General features: G+C 29.8%; 1 protein-coding gene and 1 long non-coding RNA gene across 3 annotated transcripts in view; one reads left to right on the forward strand and one right to left on the reverse strand.

The window, feature by feature from the left end:
* The first annotated feature begins 2812 nt into the window (after positions 1–2812).
* Positions 2813–20859, forward strand: part of LOC127284349 (myosin-VIIa) — a 31684-nt gene continuing 13637 nt past the window's right edge. For both annotated transcript variants that reach the window (XM_051309747.1, XM_051309751.1), the window contains exons 1-3: positions 2813–3178; positions 11157–11263; positions 15931–15993. In XM_051309747.1, coding sequence (XP_051165704.1) covers positions 3154–3178; positions 11157–11263; positions 15931–15993 — 195 coding nt within the window. In that variant the 5' untranslated portion in view covers positions 2813–3153. The remainder of the gene's footprint in view (positions 3179–11156; positions 11264–15930; positions 15994–20859) is intronic.
* LOC127284385 (uncharacterized) lies at positions 7474–11143 on the reverse strand. Its single transcript, XR_007843473.1, has 3 exons — positions 10739–11143; positions 8538–8776; positions 7474–7762 (listed from the first exon to the last, which is right to left on the reverse strand). It is a non-coding gene; the product is annotated as an uncharacterized LOC127284385 (long non-coding RNA).

Below are 20859 nucleotides of genomic sequence, written 5' to 3' on the forward strand. Positions count from 1 at the left end.
GATATATTTGTCCTCAGAGGCAAATAAATATTTATTTGTTTCAAATTATAAAAAATAAAATGAAAATTAATAATAAATTAAGAATGAAAAATTATAAATAAATATTAATAAGAAAATCCCCAAAAAAAAATATTTCTAAAATTACATTTAGAGAAAAAACACCGTAATCATTGGAAGGTTTCCAAAGAATTAGGAATCTAATAAAAAAATTAAAATTACAAAGCTCAATGACAGAAAAATTTGGAAAATTACCAAACGTTACAAAACTACAATCAATAATTAAATTAATATCAATCGAGATTAGAAATTATTATTAAATTTCAGCTGAAATAGAATTTTCGAATATAGAAACATATATATGTATATGACAAAATTCTATTTTCAATTTGTAAATATATATTCTCAATGAAATGGGAATCTTATAATTATCTCTTTGACCCTAATTATTATTGTTCTTGAATTGCGACTACGCCTCCTTTTTCTTGTTCTTACAAGGTTAATTTACTTCCCACCAGTCAAGCGTTAAATATTTAACTAATTACTCATTTTTTACTGAATTTATTTTTAATTATCTAAAAAAAAATCTCGATATTTTTTTTAACAAAAGACATAAATTTTGTCATTTTCTCAAACAAAAGAGAATAAAATCATGAGATTTAAGATTTGATCGCTATCATTTGCGTGCAATTATATGATTATATCTTTATAGTAACAGATATATAACTTGCACCTTCACCCACACAATAGAATATATATACATAAGTTTTGCGGTTTCATTTAAGGTGTAACTGCGGTATCAAAGAATTCTCACATCGTTGATCTTTTCTTATTTTTCCACAACAGTTATAGAGGAATTGAGATAAAAATAGAAAAAAGAAGAAGAAAGTTTCGAAATAGTTTTGTAATCCTTTTTTTTTAAATTAAGGATCAATTACAAATTACAGATTTATTCTTTGGGATTTAATTTTCACACAAAGGAAATTTGATATAAAATTTTTTTTTTCAGAATTTATTCCTAAATAAAAGATTTGAATCATAAAGCTGGAAAGATATTAATTTTCGGAACCGACATATCGTATAAGGAAGAAACGTCACCAGGAAATGAACTCAAGTGTTACGGGTCGCAGGACAGTACGAGATCTGAGTTGTAATAGACACCACGCAGAAAAAAGATACTTGAGTTTAAAAGCTCTACTTCTTCTCATCAAAAACACGTTTTGTTGCAAACTTCGAGGTATACCTACATATATTTCTTTAAACTTTTCATTCTGTCTGTTAAAGACTTTCTTTTTTTACTCGTTTTTTATTTGAATTCATATCATAATTCTCGAATATATTTAAAAAAATATATATTTAATTTTCTTTTTCGAAAAGTAATTCGCAGATTTAGCGAAACAATATAAGATTAAAAATTCTGGAATAATGACTCAACCCATTCAGCATCCCACTATATGGCTCGTCAATGAAAACGAATTATCATCTTCATCTTAAGTGAAACCAAATTTAGAAATGAGAAATATTGCATCAAAAAAATATTTGCGCCGAGGGTTTGCCTTAAAAAAAAATTGATTAAAATTTTAAATCGACTGCAGATGTATCTCAAAATTTCTTCCCGTTATTCAAACGTTGAGAATGAATGTGTGTATGATAATTCTGCAACCTTATTTGGTTTCGAAAAAGATGTGTCTGTCTAAACAAAGTTCCCCTGCTATAAGATATTTGCCGAACGGACGTCAACAATACTCCTTCGGAAATAACGTATATATACAACTGCAATACTACGTGAGCTTACAATTACGTCAGGCCAATCGCCTATGAATCACTATTCTTCGTGCATATCATATAACTTTACATTTCAAGGTTTCGCCTCCATTGGTTAAGCATATCGTCTACCTGATGTGCATTTCAACCTGCGAGAAATCTCTATACTTTGATGTGTGACACACCCCGAAACTTTTGTTCGATCTAAAATCTTTGTTTACAAAAAAAATTACCAAATAAAAAATTTTTCTTCTATTAATCAATAGCGCCGATGGAAACTAAAATTAATAACGAATATTTGAACAATCGAAAATATAAAATAGAGAAATTTTGAAAATCAGAATGATAAATTATTCTAGAACCAAAATTAAATTCTAGAAAGGAAAAGTAAAATTTCCATAAGAGAAGGAAATAAAAATTCTATACAAAGATGAAGAAGTAGCAACCTAAATTGAAAAGAAAAATATTTGTAAAACACAATACGAAAAACCCAAAAACAATTAACTTAGAATTTTCACTGTTTTAAGAAAAAATTCAAAACCAAAATGTAAAAGAAATTTAAAGTGATCGCAAAATTTAATTTTTTGAAATTCCTTGCTGATTTTTAAAATTTATTACAACTTTTTCCGTATCAGGATAAAAAAAATCCATTTCTTGCAAAAATCAATAAAGTTAATTTAAAAAATTTTCTTTTCAAATTAATAGAAAAATTCAAAAACTGCTTTCGTTTAAACAGATATTTATATAGATTCAAAAAATTACAAGGGAAAAAAAAATTTAATCAAAAATGAAAGTAAACGTCGTTACCAATGCCAGATGATGTTCTGTAAATTTCCAGGAGGCAAGAAAGTGTCTCTACCTGTCGACTCCAGGTTAAACAAACCTCGTTCTATGCCGCTTATTTCCCGACGCGAAAGTCCACAGAAATATAAGCGAGGCAAAGTCGATAAAACAGCTTTCGTTCTCTCAGAATTTTTTTTGGTAGGGGGTGATTCGAATCGGCGCATGCAGCAAAGGAGAGCTTGTTGGAGGCCGATGGATTCTTCTATATGTCAGTCGGGTGGCAACTGTCGGTGAATGTTGCCCAAAGAATATTCCTCCTCGGATCCATTCATATATATTATTTTTTCTCCCCCAAAGTGTTGCAGTGGCTCATACTCCAAAAAAGAATTGTGTGTCTGTGATTCTTTCTAAAAGAAAAAATGATTCTTTAGTTGCAAATTTTTTTTTAAACATGTGATTCTATTAATAAAATTTCAAAAATTTTTCTTTTGTATATATATATAAATGTGAAAATTAAAAAGTGTTCACCAAAAAAAAAAGTGATTGAAATTTCTGATGCCACGTTAGGGGTGGATATGTACTACTGAACCCAAGGGTCACACGCGAATCATGGTTGCCAAGCATTTCAGTCAGGGTGAGTTTTCTCTGAAGGTCCTCCTTCACCTCGGCATTGTTAATTTAAAAAAAAAATCCCATAAGAAACTTCGTCCATGAAAAATCCAGTGACCGCAATTAATTGATATAATTTTTTTTTCCTCTCCAATCAACCTGAAACAAAATAGAGGAAATTGAATATTAGCAGAAATTTTTTAAGGGACCGAAAATTTCACGCAGGGAGCGCCGGCGAGTACCGGAAGGACACTCCTTTCCTGCGATAAATATTGAGCCAATTCGGGAAAAAATAAAGAAGGAAAACAATAACAATTCGTTTATTCCGATTTGATGGACCGTGGAAAATAAAACATGTTTTTGCAAAATGATTTCTTTTGAATAAAAATAATAATTGATCTCTCTCAGACAATATGAATTGGATTTTTAAAATTTAATCCGAATTGGCAATTTATTTTCTAAATGGAGATTTTCAATATAGTTTTAATTATTTTTAAGGTATTTTTGTCTAATTTATTTTTAAAACTATTTATTAACAACTTTAGATCATTCAACCATTCCTTTTTTTCTAATTTTTAATATTATTTATTTATCTAATTTATTTATGTAATTATTTCATACATTTACAATTATTGTTTACAAAAAGAATTATTTATATTAGTTATTTATAATAACTGTTATTTGTAATTATATTTATAATTTAACTTTATTTTGAAATAAGTTTTAAATAACTACAAATATTTTTTATTAATAAATATAGTTAAATAGTTTGAAACTTATAAATCAAGTAGTCTAATGGTTTCAAATGATTAAATATTTACAAGTCAGATAATACTAATTTTACATAAATAATTAATAGCTCTAAAGGGAAGTTAAAATAAATAGTACATTTAAAAAATAACTTTAGATTAAATAATTAAGTGGCGTCAGAATTGCACAAAAATTAAATAATTTAAACTGTATTAAATGAAAATAATATGATTTAATAAAAGAATATAATGATTAAATGAAATAATTGAAAATTAATAATTCAGAGGAATTAAATATTAATATTTTGCAATAAAAATTAGTAACAGGAAAGAATTAAAAATAAATTGAAACAATTTAAAATTAATTAATAAAGAATAATTTTAAATATTTTAGAAAAAAATTTAAATAAATATTGTGAATGAAAATAAGTTTAAATGAATCGTATAATAATATTCTTAACCCACTGAATTCGAGTTGAAGAACAATCGATCAAATTGTTCATATTCATCATCCAGTGTCTTTGATCTTTCCATGACGCGAGAATTATACTCCCTAATGGTTACAAATCTGATGCACTGATGGAACATTGACGATTCATTAATTAAAAAATTCTGACACTTTTTTTTCAAATTCTCTCTTAAATCTAGATATTTTATAATATACAAATGAACATTTGTATATATGTGAAAATAGTTGTGTGTGCAATGGAAATACTTGGTGAGCACATACCTTTTAGAGAGGTGTTTCTAGACAATCAATAAACGTACCTTCGCAGATAGCATGACGTGCAGTTTGATATCAGGAATCCTGATAGAAAATTCCTGTTAAATTTCATGGGTAGAAAGGGTGACAAGCTGTGTGTGATGAGATAAATATTGATACACATCTCCCTGCGATGGCGAGTTTTGAATCCTATACATTTCGATTTCATAATGATGAGCGTTGTCCGTCGTCGGGTCTTTGACATTGTGGTCATTGCATGCAACGCGTATTCTCGTCGCACATGTTTATATTGTTTATGCAAACATTCATATTCCCAGACTATAGAGATCGTTCAACGTCATCGTCGTTTAATTTTACTTCTTCGTCTTCTCATCTTGATATTTCGATTCCGTTTTAGTCTCGTATTATCGAATTTAGATATTTTCAAAACTCGATACACTGAGAAATATACAATAGAAAAAATATAAATTTTTTTAAAAAGTATAAATAAAAATAGAAAATCGAATTTTTTGGAAAAAAAGAATTCTTTTCTTACCATCTGGAGTGTTTTTTATCGAACAATAAAAACTGGTCCCGCAGACGGCGCGTTGACCTCCTAAAACAAGTCGTATATCTAAAATTTAAAAAAAGAAGAGCAACTCGAGAGTTTTTCTGTCAAGGTAAAGGGCAATTTTTCCCCAGGTTCGTGTAAAGTCTTTTAAAGCGATTGTGTGTGTGGGAGAAACACGACATGCTTTATGCAAGCTCAAAAGTCGGCTCAATAATCCAAGTCCTAGTCCCTCTCTCTTTCTCTATAATCCTCAGCAAAGCATCTGTCAGCCTATATATCTAATACCAAATTGTCCCTACATGCATTCAAATGCATCGTTTATGTGTTAGTGTCTAAATTCTCATATATATATATGTGTTGCACATTATTAAGGGTTGCCATATTCTCCTTCCGGGCAGACAAAGTCTCGTCTGAATTTAGCTTCGTCAAGTCTACTGCAAATCAACTTAACACTCCTCGCATTTCTATTTCTGCGTGCACGAAAAAAAGAAAAACCAAAATCAAATTACAACACCTTGACAGAAAAAAATCACATTGTGCAGAAATTACATTAAATTCAAGAACTAATTCATTTCGAATTTATTCAATATAAAATTCGAAATATTAAAAATTGTTTATCTAGGGGTTAATAGAGAAATTGTGTCATATATATTTTTTTTTAATCGAATATGGAAAGCGATATGTGGGATGAATCACCGATGATTCCACCCTTCAAACGACCCAGTTTTTCCAAGCAGGAGAAGCAATGAACTGAAAGCACAATCAGTACACAGCAGTCAAGTAACTTTGATGCGAGTCTTGAATTTATATATAAAAAAAAATATTACACAACATCGAAGCGATTTGATAAATTTATATATATAACAAGATAAACTGCTATTCTTTGTCACTGAAAAGGCAACATTTTTTTATTCTCTCTCTCTCTCTCTCTTGAGTTACATACTGGTTCACAAAGCACCTTTTGACATAAGACGGGAAGTTATTAAGGAGAAATTCCACCATACCTCTCGAATGCATATCCGGTTGTTGAAAAACACGTCTTTAATGACGTTGCTGCACGTAAATACTTATTGTCCCTTAAAAGGATATGCTGAGGTCACGGTGTCAAAACAAAATCTTTTCTTATAAAATACCGCAAGTCTATGAGAAACTTCCTGAAACAGGAAAAAAAAAGAGAAACTATTTTGTTTTGAATTTTATTTTCTATTAAAAGAATATTTTTACTATGATAAAATACATTAAAAGAAAATTTGAAATTCGTTTAAACTTCTTTTTTCGAAAGATAAAAGGAATAGAGAAATAAGAGTGTAATTTTTTTCCTTAATAATCGAACTCGTCAAGTGTACCTTCCCAATTTAATTACCCTTCTCGGTTAATTACGTATCGATTGCTATTAGTGGTGTGATTATACTGACGTGAAAAAAAGAAGAAGAGAAACGGTATTAAATGAGTTTTTCGAACGTCTATTATATTCTCTTAGAAAAATGAGACAATTAGAAAGGAATTTAAAGCGAAGGTGACTAGATTAGGAAAAAAAAAAGATAACCTGTCAGTAAGGAAGAATTCGAAAATTGTCTTCAACACACGTGACTGTTGATTGCATAATAAAATATATATTTATAAGAAATCAACTTTCATTCATCTTTACTGGGTAAATAAGTGCTGACGCACGCGCGTGCCTGAATTCCATACGCGAGAGTTGATCTTTCCAGAATGCATAACCTGCACACCTGAGTCATGAACCAGATTTTTCTCTTCAAGATGATTCAAATTCCTCTAATGACGCATATACACGGAATTTTATATAATTCTTTCACAATTCTAGACCCTTTAAATTGAGTTCATCACTCTTGAACAAAACATAAGGAAATCTCTCCATAATTATTCTAAAACAATCGAATAGAAAAAATTCTTCTAAAATCATTTCATGATTCTATTCGATTTGAATCGATTTTTATTTTACGTGAATTCTGGTAAATTTTATGGATTATAGGGTGTCACAGACATAAATGTGAAATAAACTGAAGTTGGTAATATTTTGTTGGAATAAAGAATAGAGGGTGTCGAAAATGTTGAATGGTGATGGAGAATAGTTTCGCTGTGCGTGTGTATTATAAAGACCACCCCTAACAAACTTCATATCCCTTTCTGCCATTTCCCTCGGTTCTTTAGTGCAAAACAACCATATATACATATATTGACGACTCACACCCTCTAAAAAACAGAACGACCTTCCAACACATATAAAAAAATATCTGAAAAAATTCTCAATTGTCGCACATGTATATGTGTAAAACGTAAAATGCACATGTACTTACCTACTTCGTCTAGCGTCATGGGGATTCCCCTTTTTCAGTCTTCCACCTCATCGATGCAGAACGGGCTAACCATCTACCCACAACAAAATAAAAGAAGAAGAGAAAAAAAAGAGAAGCGATCATTTTTGCTTTCGATGAGAAAAGCGACGCAAGCTCTTTGTTCTCTAATTGAATTCACATTTCGCTGTCGGGATTTTGCCAGGAATTCGTGGGGGAAATTCCTTTTTTTTTCCTTCACCTTCCACTTTTTTTTATTATTCAGCCATTACTGTAATCAAATCATCAATTCCTATAATTAGAAAAAATTATCATTTTGTTAAAGAAAAATTTTTAACATTTTTATTTATTTAATAATTATAAAAACAAATTTTAATAAAAAAAATTATTATTTAATTAATATTATAATTAATTCGTTATTATTATCACCAATAAAATTGAAAATTTGCAAACAGATTTAATTCTGAATATACTTTTTTACAGACAGTATTGTTTTTATAAATTGTAGATTTGTTTCAATTATAATTTTCCATACAAACCTTATGAGCCTAAAGGTATATAACGATACGGGCTGTAGTGAATTTGTGCCTGAAATTGATAGGGAAGAACCAAAATAATCGCCATGGGCGATATCTAACACGTGTTCTTTAATCCGAAACAGTAAAACAGATTGAATAAATCGAAATGGCAAAAATAAATCAAAGTTAACATGGAAATTTTCTTTTTCATTATAAAAATTATATTAAATTAAATTTTAATTTAAATATATTTCAAAAATAAGAATAGAAGATTTAAAAACTTATATAATTATATATAAACTTAAATAATTTATAAAAAGAAAAAATATAAATTTTATTTTCATCAGAGAATATTGCAAAATAAATAAAATGACGTCTCGAATTTTCTCCTCAAACTTTAGTTTTAGGAAAATTGAAAAAAATATTCAATATTCACGTGAGATTTATCAGTTTAGAAAGATCGCAGTCATTTATCGTGGAGTTTCAATCTTAGAAATAATCTATAAATAGGTAAAAGTTTTATTTTACCTGCAGGAACACCCGTTGTGTTTAGAGAGTAACAGCAATTCTCGTCCTTTCATTCCTTTGGCTACCGTGAAATTCTAGTCGCGTGTGTCTCGTGTTTCCGAGACCCTCAAAACGCTTTACTATATTGCCATCAGCATTATCAACTCTCTCTGTCTCTTTTTCTCTTTCTCGACATTCGAAACCCACGTTTTGGAAGTCCATCACTTTCGCCAAGTAGAAGAATTTTCAAATATATACCCCTGAAAAGAAATTAATAAAGAAAAAATTCATTATATACTCTCAAGACGAAAAATTAACATATTCTTCATATACTCTTCAAATAATTTAATAAACTAAAATGGAATTTTATTATCTTCTAAAATGAAAACGTCAGATAAAGATTCGTTTTTTAGGAAGGGAAATCCGGTCTCATCCTTCACTTCCTTCTTAATTGTCATTTTCCACATATTTTCAATTTTAAACAAATAAAAAAACAATTGTAAACTAATTTAATTTTAATTTATACTAATAAATATAATTCAGAGGAAAATTGAAAAGAACAAATAAATTTTTCAAATTAAAATCAATGTAAAATTAAATTTTACTCTTCAGTACTAAAATGATCCCGACCCTTTTATCCAAGATTGAAAAATTAAAGTTGAATATACAATAAATTTGCATAAATAAATTTGTTTTGGACGATTAATTTCAAATTTATATACATTTCTTTTTTTTCCTTTCAAAAGGAATCATAATAATAATTTGAAAATTATATGTAAAACGCCCCCAACTTTTGTGCCCTAATTTTTTTCTTTTTTTTCCAAGTTGACTAATATAATTGGTGCTCGAAACCTCCTCGTGCGCAGCTTCCGAGGATAAAAGGAGGTAAAATGTACTAAAGAGGCATGAAGGAAGTGCCCGAGATAAAAATGCACTTTGCATACATGATTAATTCATTTTCATGCTTTTAAAATTTCTTTTGCCGCGCCTTCGAGGGAACTAAATCACTATAAATAATCCTCGTGACTTCAATTTTTTCTCATCATGACTTTTCCACACCCGTTTTGCATTAAAAAACATTTCTACATTTAAATAATTAAGTAAAACATTTTGTAAACATTAAGATTAATTTGAAAAATTATTGACAATAGAAAATAGTCATGAAATATAATTTTCTTCGAAAATTTTTTTTTTTTAACAAAATACAATTGCAAAAATTTTATGCCTGACTTGATATTAACACCCACTGTTCACTTTAACTTCATCAACACGATGAGATCTCGTCTCAAATGAATCTTGTGTCTATTTAAACTGAACTACTGATTACTTGTGTAGTGAAACATGTCTCTAATTTAAATATAATTGCGATAGACTACTATAAATATCAATTTTCTTCAATTCAGCAAGTGTTTTTCATGCTCAACATACACATATATATTATATATATCTATCTTTTTTTTGTTCCCCTCGCGTGCTATCTTTATCACCCTTTCGAGGTCTAACAATTTCTTTATCACCGGAGTCGGATCTCTATCCGTTTCCTGACTCGGCTTGAGCTATATGAACGCAATACTGTTACTATGTATACTTATATGTTCCTGCGAATCATGAAACTTTAGTTCCACCTCGATGGCGTTATGGGAATTATGATAAAAAAAACGAGTTCCAGTCAAAAGAATGGACCTTGCACAACAATACTGAGCATTCTTTGTTTTTTTTTTTTTTAATAATATGCGTGGGATTCTTAAAAGAAACAAGTCTACAAGAATCACACAAGATTTTTAATGAGCAGCTTTCCTCTCAACCCCATTTTTTATTTGCGTATTTAGGTTTTGTTTCAAATTTCACCATTTTGGGTAAATTTATGCAAATTTGTGTATGTAATAAACTTATGTAGATTTTGCAAGAGATTTTAAATTTAAATAATTTTTATGTTTCACAAAATTATATCAAAAAGCAAATCATTTAAATAATAAAATAGTTTCAATTAAAAAAAAAAAAAAATAATAATTAAAAAGCAATTAATAAAATAAAATTTAATAAAAACAATTCAAAAAGAATTGAATTTTGTTTCATAATTTACCTGAATTTTATTCAAATAACTTGAATTCGATTCAAATAAAAAAAATATTCTCTATGGAGGAATATTTAATTTAAAAAAAAAAAAGATCAAAAGAAATGAAAGTGAGACATAAAATATAAAAAAACTGACATATAAATACCAAATTTTTAAGCGAAGCCAAAAGAGAGACGTAAATACCAAAATCTTCGAAATCCTTTCATCCACTGATTTTCTAATATTCCTACGGATGGAAATCATTGACCTTTTAGAAAGAGAGATCTGAGTTTTTTTTTCTTCTGCGCTTCATTCTAAATATTCTCTAAAAATCTTCTAAACCATCATATGACTATGAGTTTGTTCATGGTTAGTAAAAACCGCAAAAGCTGGCCAGTCACGTGACGTTTTTATCCTTGAATAAACTGGCAGCTGTCGCACAGGTGTAGCCACATTGTGCGCCCAAGTTAGCACCTGCGACTATAACCAAAGTATATATATATATCTTATGGCATTGCTTTTCAGAAGAATCGCTGCGCCACGTCAAAAGCGTATAATTGACCTGCCTTCTCTTTTTTTTCCAGGTTCAAGCCCTGAGTCCGGCGTGCCGGACATGACCATCATCAGTGACATCGACGAGACTGGCATCAATCGAAATCTTCAGGTCCGATACGATCGGGACCAAATATACGTATCCTTTTTCACAAATTTTTTAAAAATTAAATTTTAATTTTGATTTCTTAATATAGAAAATAAAAATGGTAAAAAAAGAAAAACAGGACATATAGTGCGACCTAGTTGAAACTCACCTTTTCTATCATTCTCTCTCTTTCTTTCTTTCGCAAAGAGAGAACAAGTTTCTGTAAATTTTTGAGGGTTGAAGCGCTCTGCTCCCGGGTTGCTTCGTATCCATGACAACCACCCACAGTCAGCTGGTGAACCACCACCCCAGGGCTAGACTCATTCATCGTAGTTGTGCTGTGGTACCAAGAGTTTGTCGACTTCCTGATCGACCCAGAAGATCATTCCTCTTTCATCTAACTTCAAATCAACTTCGCTCTTTCAAAAATGAGGTCACACTTTCCTTCGAAGTCTGCAATTCAAATTATTACGGAATTCAGAATTAAATTTATAAAGAAAAGCATGTAACAATTTTTTATAAACTGCATTTTTTTAATTAAAAAATTTTTTTTCTATTCTTTAAATTATAATCTCAATTTGAAAATTCTGTTACAATTTTTTATAAACGAAAAAAAATGAAAAGCAAATTGAAAAAAATCGTCTTAATTAGAATTCGATAACAAAAAACGGAAAATAAAAATAAAAATGAGAAATTAAATTTGAAAATGGTAATGAATGGTAATTTAATATAAACACTATGGTAAAAAAAAATACAAAAGCTCTCTCTCACTCTCCATTAAGTACCATAGAGCACTTCTGAGAAGTATACGTGCAAAACTCTTGCTTAGGGCGGAAGGACTCGTGCTTTCCCGCGTATAACATATATAGAAGAGGGGACGTTTAAATGAGGAAACATTTGAGCAGCAATTGCTCTTCAAGCTCTCTTAGAAAAACAATTCTTTTCAAAACGTGCGCGATCTAGCCGCAAAAGAACAAAAAATGACTGTCTAAATTTTTTTGCTCAATGGTTTTCAATTATACACTTTCCTCTCTCTCTTCACAATCCGCATCAAAGTCGTTTATCTTTTTGGCACTTTTTCTCTTTACAGTTATGTGGAAAAGTAACACAGAAAGACAAAAACGACGATTTTCATTGTAAAAGACTTTTTTTTGCCTTTTTTTCCTTTGCAATTGTTTTCGTATACCTTTCAAGATATTTCAAGCACTTTTCCTAAAGTTTTTGTAATTTTTTTCTTTCAAATTTCCACTTCTCTCTGTAGATGAAGGCAAAATTTTTTTCTTTAGAAATTTTCGCAACAGAATTTTTATTTTCCATTGGCGAACTTGACTGTAACAAAATTTGACAAAAAATAAATGTTCTCTTGGGAAATTATAAAATTAGAATAGTATTTTTTCTCGCTTCTATTATTTGAATTCTATGTTTACACACATGTTTCGTATTCGCGAACAGTTTAAGAATGTATTTCTCGCTCAATGCGACTGAAATTATTTTTGAGAAGAGAGGAGAAAATCCGTGTTTGGAATATAAACAAAACTACGCACGTTCGCATATTGGGTCAATGACACTGAATTTCAAGTTTTTGAAATTCGAGAAAATAATAATAAAGTGAGAGAAAATAGAAACGTATGCAAAAATTATTATCAAAAACAATATTCCCTTCAGATTTCTCAAGATTTATATCTCTGCAGTTACAATTTCTTCTACACTTTCGTTACATATGAAGGTCATATCCTTATATTTCTCGAGCATTCAAGTGTGGGAGGACAGTCATCAAAATGCCACTAGCATACTTGAAGAAATAATATCCACGAGAAACACTTCAAAATTATGCAAATTTTAAATTTAAATTAATTATTATAGAAAGACATTTTCTATTCAAATTAATCCACAATTTAAAAAAATTCATTTTTATAAATGATTTTGTATTTTGATAATTGTTGAGAGATTAATAGGGACAAGATTAATGATATTGGTCCAGATTGTAAAGATGACTCTCATTTTGTTAACGTTTTAAATTTTTTACGAGCAGCAAAAGAAGAAAATCTTGAAAGTTGACAGAGTTCTTTTGCTCACCGAAATAGTGGTTCTCTTTTTTTACGAGAGTGATGTAAGCGCATATGGAGATGAAAAAAAAAGGATTCCTTTGGCGGTTGTTTCTTTACACGCCATATCACAAATTATACTGCTTTTACGGGACAACCGTCTGTTGTCAAAAAATAAATAAAACACAAATGTTTTCTCAATTAACCGCGATGAAGCCATTTTCAAAATTTTTATAGAATGATTTATTATTCGTTTAACGTAATATAATAATAATTATATTAATTTTTTTTGTTATTTTTTTATTTTCCCGAAATTTTTTTTTGACTTTTTTCACATTGTAAGAAAAATTTGTTGAATTTTCGCCTATTGAGAGGAATTATAATTGGATGAAATTTTCAAGCATCTCAAGTGAAGTCACGGCGCACTGAAAGTCTTTGATCTTATCTGTCCAACGAATCCTTAAGATTTGTGTGAAACGATGAACTTAATTTAATGGGCAATTGCAACTAAAACATGACTTCCTGCGATTCGCTTTAATTTGATCCCATCAAGTTTTTCCCATTAAAATAATTTCACAAAATATTGAAACAAATTTTTTTTTTATGAATTAGAAAATAATTAAATTTGTCTAGTAAATTATTATTTAATTAAAAATCGGAGATGACTTGAAAAATAGAAAAGCCCTTTAAAAATATATTTGCAATTCGAGTAACTTTACAAGTAGGGAGTGTGTAATATGATATGAGAAAAGTTAACGAGCGTGCGGCAAAGTATCTGAAGATAATGTGGGGCAATGAATCGGCAACGAGGTGGACGCTTCCTGTGTAGGTGTATGTAGGATAATATATATGTGTGACCAGGAGGAAGGGTTTTTAATATACACACATTCTGTGAATCCGTGTGCAAAAGGGGTAGCAACGCCTCTCATTAACCTCTATCTATCTCTCTTTCGTAGGCTAACTCTTTAGCTCTTTAGCTAACTTCAATTGCCTTCGTCGAGGACGAAGTGGAACGGAATATATAGTAAAAAGGCTTGCTATATTATACCTTTTCAAACGCATATACGAAGAGGAGCGTTCACTCGCGGTGCCCCTGAGGGGCGTCCAACAATTCTCAAGGGCCGTGTGTTTGCAGAAACCAAACCCCAACACAAAAATTAGGCCGGCTAGAAATGCTCTAGATGTGAGAGAAAGGAGATGATTTTCCAAAAATGGCTTACCAAAAAATATTGCAATATTTCAGCTTTCACTTTTTCCTTCTTCTTCTTCTTCTTGATGCCTTCCTGTTTCTTCAATATCTCACAATAAATTTTTTTTTCCTTCCCTCATTGTGTCCTTTTCTCAAAGGCCGCTTAACTAGTTCTCTTTTTTTTCCCCATCCTTTCTAGGTCAGTGGTCCAGATGGTGAGAGGCTAAGCTGCGTCAGTTGCGGTGAATCTTGAAAATCTACCTGAAAAAAACGTACTAATTAAAAAGGGAACTTCAAAAAAAAAAATTCAGAAAACAAATTATTTTTTTTGTTTGTAAATGATAAATTCTGTTTTTGTCTATTAACTAGCAAGGAAATTAAATACAAAAATTTGTTTCTTTTTTGGTAATTCAATTTAGGTCGATTTATTATTAGTCTCGATCATTGCGCAGGCTAATGAAATTTCCTTGAAATTCGTTACTAGTTTGAAATTCGCCATATACGAAACATGTGGCTAATAGGAAAATTTGATCACTAGCGTGCATGGTAGGGCTAAAAACTTCCCTTTATCGATCCCCAAAAAGTTCGAGGGCGAGCGGTTTAATATGTTTTTGCAATATTTCCTTATTAAAATTAAGTTTAAAATCTACGGAAATATTTTTATTAAACAAAGCCTAAAATAATTGTGATAAAATTAAAATTAATTTAACTTTACTTGAAAATTAATTATCAAAAAAAAAAAATATTATTTTTGGTCTTGATATTAAATTCTATTGGAATTAAAAAGGCAATATAAAATCTCTATTTTGTAACATCAAGACGGGAGTTAAATTAAAGCGAACCCCTCGACATTTAACCACCTCTTGGCATCAAGTACACGCAGTTGCAGCCAATGGTTATGGTTACATTACCCCTTGGGTTAGGAATATTCAACCCGCAGTTCAGGGTCGGAATAATTCACAAATAAAATGCAAATTCGCCAAGTTGTTGTTAAAAATATTTAAATAATTTAAATAATTAAATATAATCTTCTCCTGAAAAAATTAACGTCTATGAAATCCAATTTCAAATTATAACGAAAAAAAAGCAAAAAAGATGAATGAAAGAAAATATAAACAAAAATTGAGGGTTCGGATATTATTTATAGATGTATGTATTAGCAAATATTACCTAAGGATAATAAATTAACGGAAATATGTTTTTCCTTTGAAAAACCGCCCCTGATTGTGAGTCATTCTCTCCTGTTTCACCCCCCAAAAATGACGTCACGTTTCGTCGTGCCTAGTCGAATGCATGATAATGTAGTTTTATTATATATGTATAAGAAAAGGGGGAATGTTGCTTCATCCCTCTGAAAGGTGACAGTAATTTCATCTATACGAGAGAAACTTGCACGCGAGATCAATCTAATAAAGAAAAAATTAATTTAATTAAAAAAAAGAACATATGTTTCCTTAACTATACTATTTTTGAAAAATTAACAGACTTACACTGGATCTATACTTGTGGCTGTGAATCCTTACAAGGAAGTGGATTATTACACACTGGTGAGTAAATTTTCCTTTTTTAAAAACAATTATATTTCTCCTCTCTTTGAATGAAATACAGATTCTTGAAGACTCCTTTTTTTCTTTGAATTTTTGAAAATCTACAATAAAAAAAATTATTTTACATAACAGTTTAATTTTTCAAATAAAATTTTAATGATTCATCTATTAATTTAATCAATAAAATTTACCATTTTTTTTTAAGTTCTGACTAAACTGAAATCTAATGTTATTGTTTTTCTTTTTATCAGGGTCATTAAAACTATATTTATTATATATTCTGAGTCACTTATTGGAATTAAAATTGATAAAGTGGGTTCCGTGTGGTCGGTGTATTAATCTTTCGCGTAGATCTAAAGGTAGCCAATTGCACTTCCGGTGATTGACGTTAACCGGAAATAGCCGTAGAGAATATTTAGTAGATATGACGTGAGGCACGCGTCTATAGTCTTTCGAGTTTAATGAAAATAGACGAGCATTATCTCTCACATTGACTCATTTTTAACTTAAATTTTTTTTTCGGAACTTAAAAAAAGAATTCTTAAATTATCAAAAAATCACGTTATCACAAGTCCTTTCTCTTTAATGTGTCACTAATTACATTTTCAGAAAAATATAAAAATTTAAAACCATCATTATTCTGTGTCATAACAGGTCCTAATTGTTATTAGAATTTAATTAATGTTTCCACGCAAAAATGTCATCATTTTTAAAAATTATATTTTAATTGACAGTAAATTACAGAGTTTATCTTGAAATATTTAATTTTAATCTAATTAAAATCAATTTAAAATTGCCTGTAAATTTGTAAAATAGAATTTCCAAAAGATATTTTTTTGAGAATTGTAAAATATTTATAAAATAATTCCTCTATCACGCTGAAAAGTTGTGGAATTTTATATAATAATAGAGACTGCGACTTAAGATGCTGGAAACTCTGATAGCTTTCAAAATATAATGTATGTCACAGCTTGAATAAGCTTTTAAAATGCTTTTCTAGAGCAAAAAACTTTTATATGAACTATATACTTAAAACACTATGGCTTATATAAAAAATTCCTGCCAACCAAAATTTGATAATAAATAAAAATTATTTTAAATAATAATAATGGACTTTGCCAGTATATTTTTCAATAAATAGTAATTTTTAATTATTACTGTCAATGTCCTGTAGGTAACATTGAGATAAAAATAACTGATGTGATTGGACTATTTATATATAAATAAAATATTACAAGATGATAAATTGTGTTATCTTTAGACTTGAATTATTTGTGTCACGTGCCTATCGAGTGTAAAGGAAGATTTTTTTTTATCCGGTACTTTAATCTTTATATTTAGAAACCACGTGCGAGCGGCCAATGGCCACAAAGCACCGCCAGGATATGGAGTATATAGAGTTTCTCAGAGGGTATGGGGTGTGTATCACTCTTCTAGAGCCTATTTTCAGATAAAGTGCACTCAACATTAAGGCCAGAATGCGTCGACAAAATTGCATCTACACTCACAGTCTGCGAAAACTATTCTTCCATAAATCTGAACATTTTTTTTATAATTCAAAATTTTTAAAAATGCTTAAAAGAATAAAAAAAAAACTTTTTTTTGAAAGAGGAGAGCATAAATAGAAGAAGAAATCGAAGATGTGAAGAGAAAATAAGAGAGCAACTCGAGGGGGGTTTGAAAAAAAAATATATTAGCCGCACGCGTCTTACCTAAAAAAGAAGAGAGGGTCAAGTTCCGTTGGGGAGGAAGAGAAGAGACAGAAGTTGTTGATAGATTACTGGGTCCAGTGTCGATTTAATAATCGACAAGGCATTGCGTTAAATAAGACGATGTTTTTTAACCTCCTTCTCTCTCTCTCTTTCTCACCCCTGTTGCAGGTCAAGATCCGATGTCGGTTCAAGTTAAAGGAAAAGGGCGACCCGCTCTTGGTGGTGCACGCCCCGGGTATTGATCGGGCCCGTGCGCACATTGGATTCGGAGAGACTCTCGTATATACACACACAGTGGAGCTCGCCCGGAGCCTTCGTCCTTTTCTCTCTTTTGTATTCTCTCTCGCTGTTCCTTCTCTGTTTTTCTCCTTTCTCGACGCACGCTTCCTGCCCGTTCGTTTATAGGTTCGTCATCGGCATCCTGGCCATTACATTCATTTCAACCTCTTTTCTTTGCATTATTTGTCCCTCTGTAAAAAAGAAAATGATTTAAAATCAAAATTATCAAGAAAATATTTATAAATTGGAGGAAAATTAATTTTTATCGACAAATTGTATAATAGAGATTTTATGAAAATCGGTGGAAAAAAATATTTTATAAAATCTCAGTGAGAAAAAAGAGACAGAAATGTTCAAGACCTAGGACAAAGACCTCTGGGTGGGGCTGTTAAACCCCTCAGTGGGATATGTGGTTAAGATTTCGATTTCAAAACTGTTAGACTGTTTTGGATTTTACAATACCGTTTAACTTGGATTTTTATCCATTTTGTATTTGTTAAATAATTCAGAAAAGAAAAACAGAATTTTATAGTATTTTTTGAACGAATTGAAAGGAGGAAAATGGAATAATTAAAAATAAAATACAAAACAAAAATATAAAGTGGTAAAGTATTGAATTTATGATTCCTTGGACTTTGTTACTTTTGTAATTCTTGAGACGAAACTTCTCTACTTTAGGTAGAGAAAATCTCATGTTTTTAGAAAATCGCGGAAGAAGAGCCTGTGGCATTCAACGCTTCGTTTGCAAAGAAGATAGTGCTTGGAAAATGCATTTTCGTGCCCAACGTCATTTCAGCCTGGGGCTGCTCTTAATTATTATATTAATCTTACTATAGACGTTGTGCTTTACTGTTATAATCTCTTTCTTAACCATTTCCTTTTGTCCCGTTATTTTTTTTTAAAATCATTGTTCAATCACAGAATTTTCAATTTTTTTGTTTAACATTCTCAAACAGTTTGGAAAAATATTTTTTGACAATAATAAAAAGTTTGCAAAATTTTATATTGCACTTTTTATGCTTCTTCTTCTCTCCCTAAGGATTCATGAGTGTCTCAGTTACAGTTTTGGATCTTTATGACTCATAGAAAGAGAAGACGATTGAACGTTACATCCCTTTTACCCCATCAACACCCCTGTTTCATTTCCTCATCGTATATTATTTTCCTCGTCATCTGGCTTTCCCAGTGACACTCTTCGTTTTCTCCATTGACTAAATGTTCATAATCTTTTATTACATATTTTTCATTATTTATTTTTTCTTTATAATAAAATAAATAATCGTAAATACAATTCAATCATCATTATTTTTTCAAATAATTTTTCTTAAAAAAAATTAATTATAAATTTTTATTTTTTTTTTATAAAAAAGAAAAATATCAATGGATATACATTTTTTACAACTGCACTTAAAGTAACTCGCGGTGCTAAGTTTATTATTCCCAAACAAAAGGAGTCCAATTAGAGTATATCTGCGTTGAATCAACGATTCTTGTAAAAATTCAGCGAAATATTCAAAAGAAGTATATAAAAAAAATGTTTTGTTTCTCTTTTTAATGATCTACTTTTCGATGTATATGAAAAATTTATATTAAAATTCAGATGCTGTAAAATAAAATAGAAAAAAAAATTTGTTTTTCCCCGAATGTAAAGTTGCTTATTAATGTGAAATTTCTATTTAAAAAATAATTGCAATTCATCAAGCGTTCCGTTGGCATAATTAGCTACTTGCGCTTTTCACATCAGCTTTTATAATTACAGACAATGAATATTAATAACGAATTATTTAATTTCGTCCATGTTTTTCTTTTCAAATATTTTTTCTATTTTTGTTTTTTTTTGGGATTTAAACATTTTAAATATTAAAAAAAATCGTAAATATAAAAATACAAACCTGAATATTCTTTATTTAAAAGTAAACCGGAGCGGAAATATTGAGGACATATACAAGTTGTCACATGAGAGATGTCGAATGCTTGAATTCTGATTATGATAATCGAAGTCAGGTGAATTTCAATAGAATCGAGAGATGAAAAACGAAAAAGTATTAGTCTTTCTATGACAATGATAACGAGGGTGACCCAGTAACGAAATGGGCCGTGTCTTTTGTCATTTTCAACCCCCTTTGGTTAAAAGTCTCCAGTGTGGCCTCTCTTTCTCTCTCTCGTCTTTTGCCATATATTTTTCTCTCATTTTCACGTGAAAGGTTAAGGGTGCACCACGTGTAAGGTAATATCGTGTATGAGAAAACCTTCTCTCTCTCATATACATATACACACACCAGTGAGTTCTTAAAGAAGCATCTGGGGAATACATTTGTCCCAGTGACACTGAGAGTCTTCCATCGAGAAGGCCTCGTGCCCTAATCAAGAAATAAAAACCAAGAGCCTAGAAAAAAAGAACATCTCTTTAATATTCCACTTTTTCTATCTTCCACGTTTTTTTTTTCTTTTATTTTTTTAACAATGCGAGCATTCTTCTCTTCCAACAATATGTGAATATTCTTTTATTTCCATAATATTTCTTAATTAAGATTTTTAATTATAATTTAAATTAATTATTTTCATTAAAATTTGTAAATAAAAAGGAAAATTCGATTATATTAAATTAAAAGTGAATTAAACTAATTAAGAAATTAAAAATTTTAATGGAATATGATAAATTAGAAAATTAAATAAAAACGAATTAACAATTAAATTAAACGGATCATTTAGAATTGTAAATAAAAGTTTTAAAATAAACTTCTCTGAATTTAAGATTTGTTTGAATTTCTATTTTTGTCTCAACAGTAAAGTAGAATTTCTGAGACAAATTACGACTTTTAACGATCCCCATTTTTTTTTAGAGTCAAGTACCGGAAGCTAATTGGTAAAATTA

Source organism: Leptopilina boulardi, unplaced genomic scaffold (genome assembly GCF_019393585.1).
Source record: "Leptopilina boulardi isolate dan_hultmark-lab unplaced genomic scaffold, ZJU_Lbou_2.1 LbouV2_119, whole genome shotgun sequence".
Classification (NCBI taxonomy): domain Eukaryota; kingdom Metazoa; phylum Arthropoda; class Insecta; order Hymenoptera; family Figitidae; genus Leptopilina; species Leptopilina boulardi.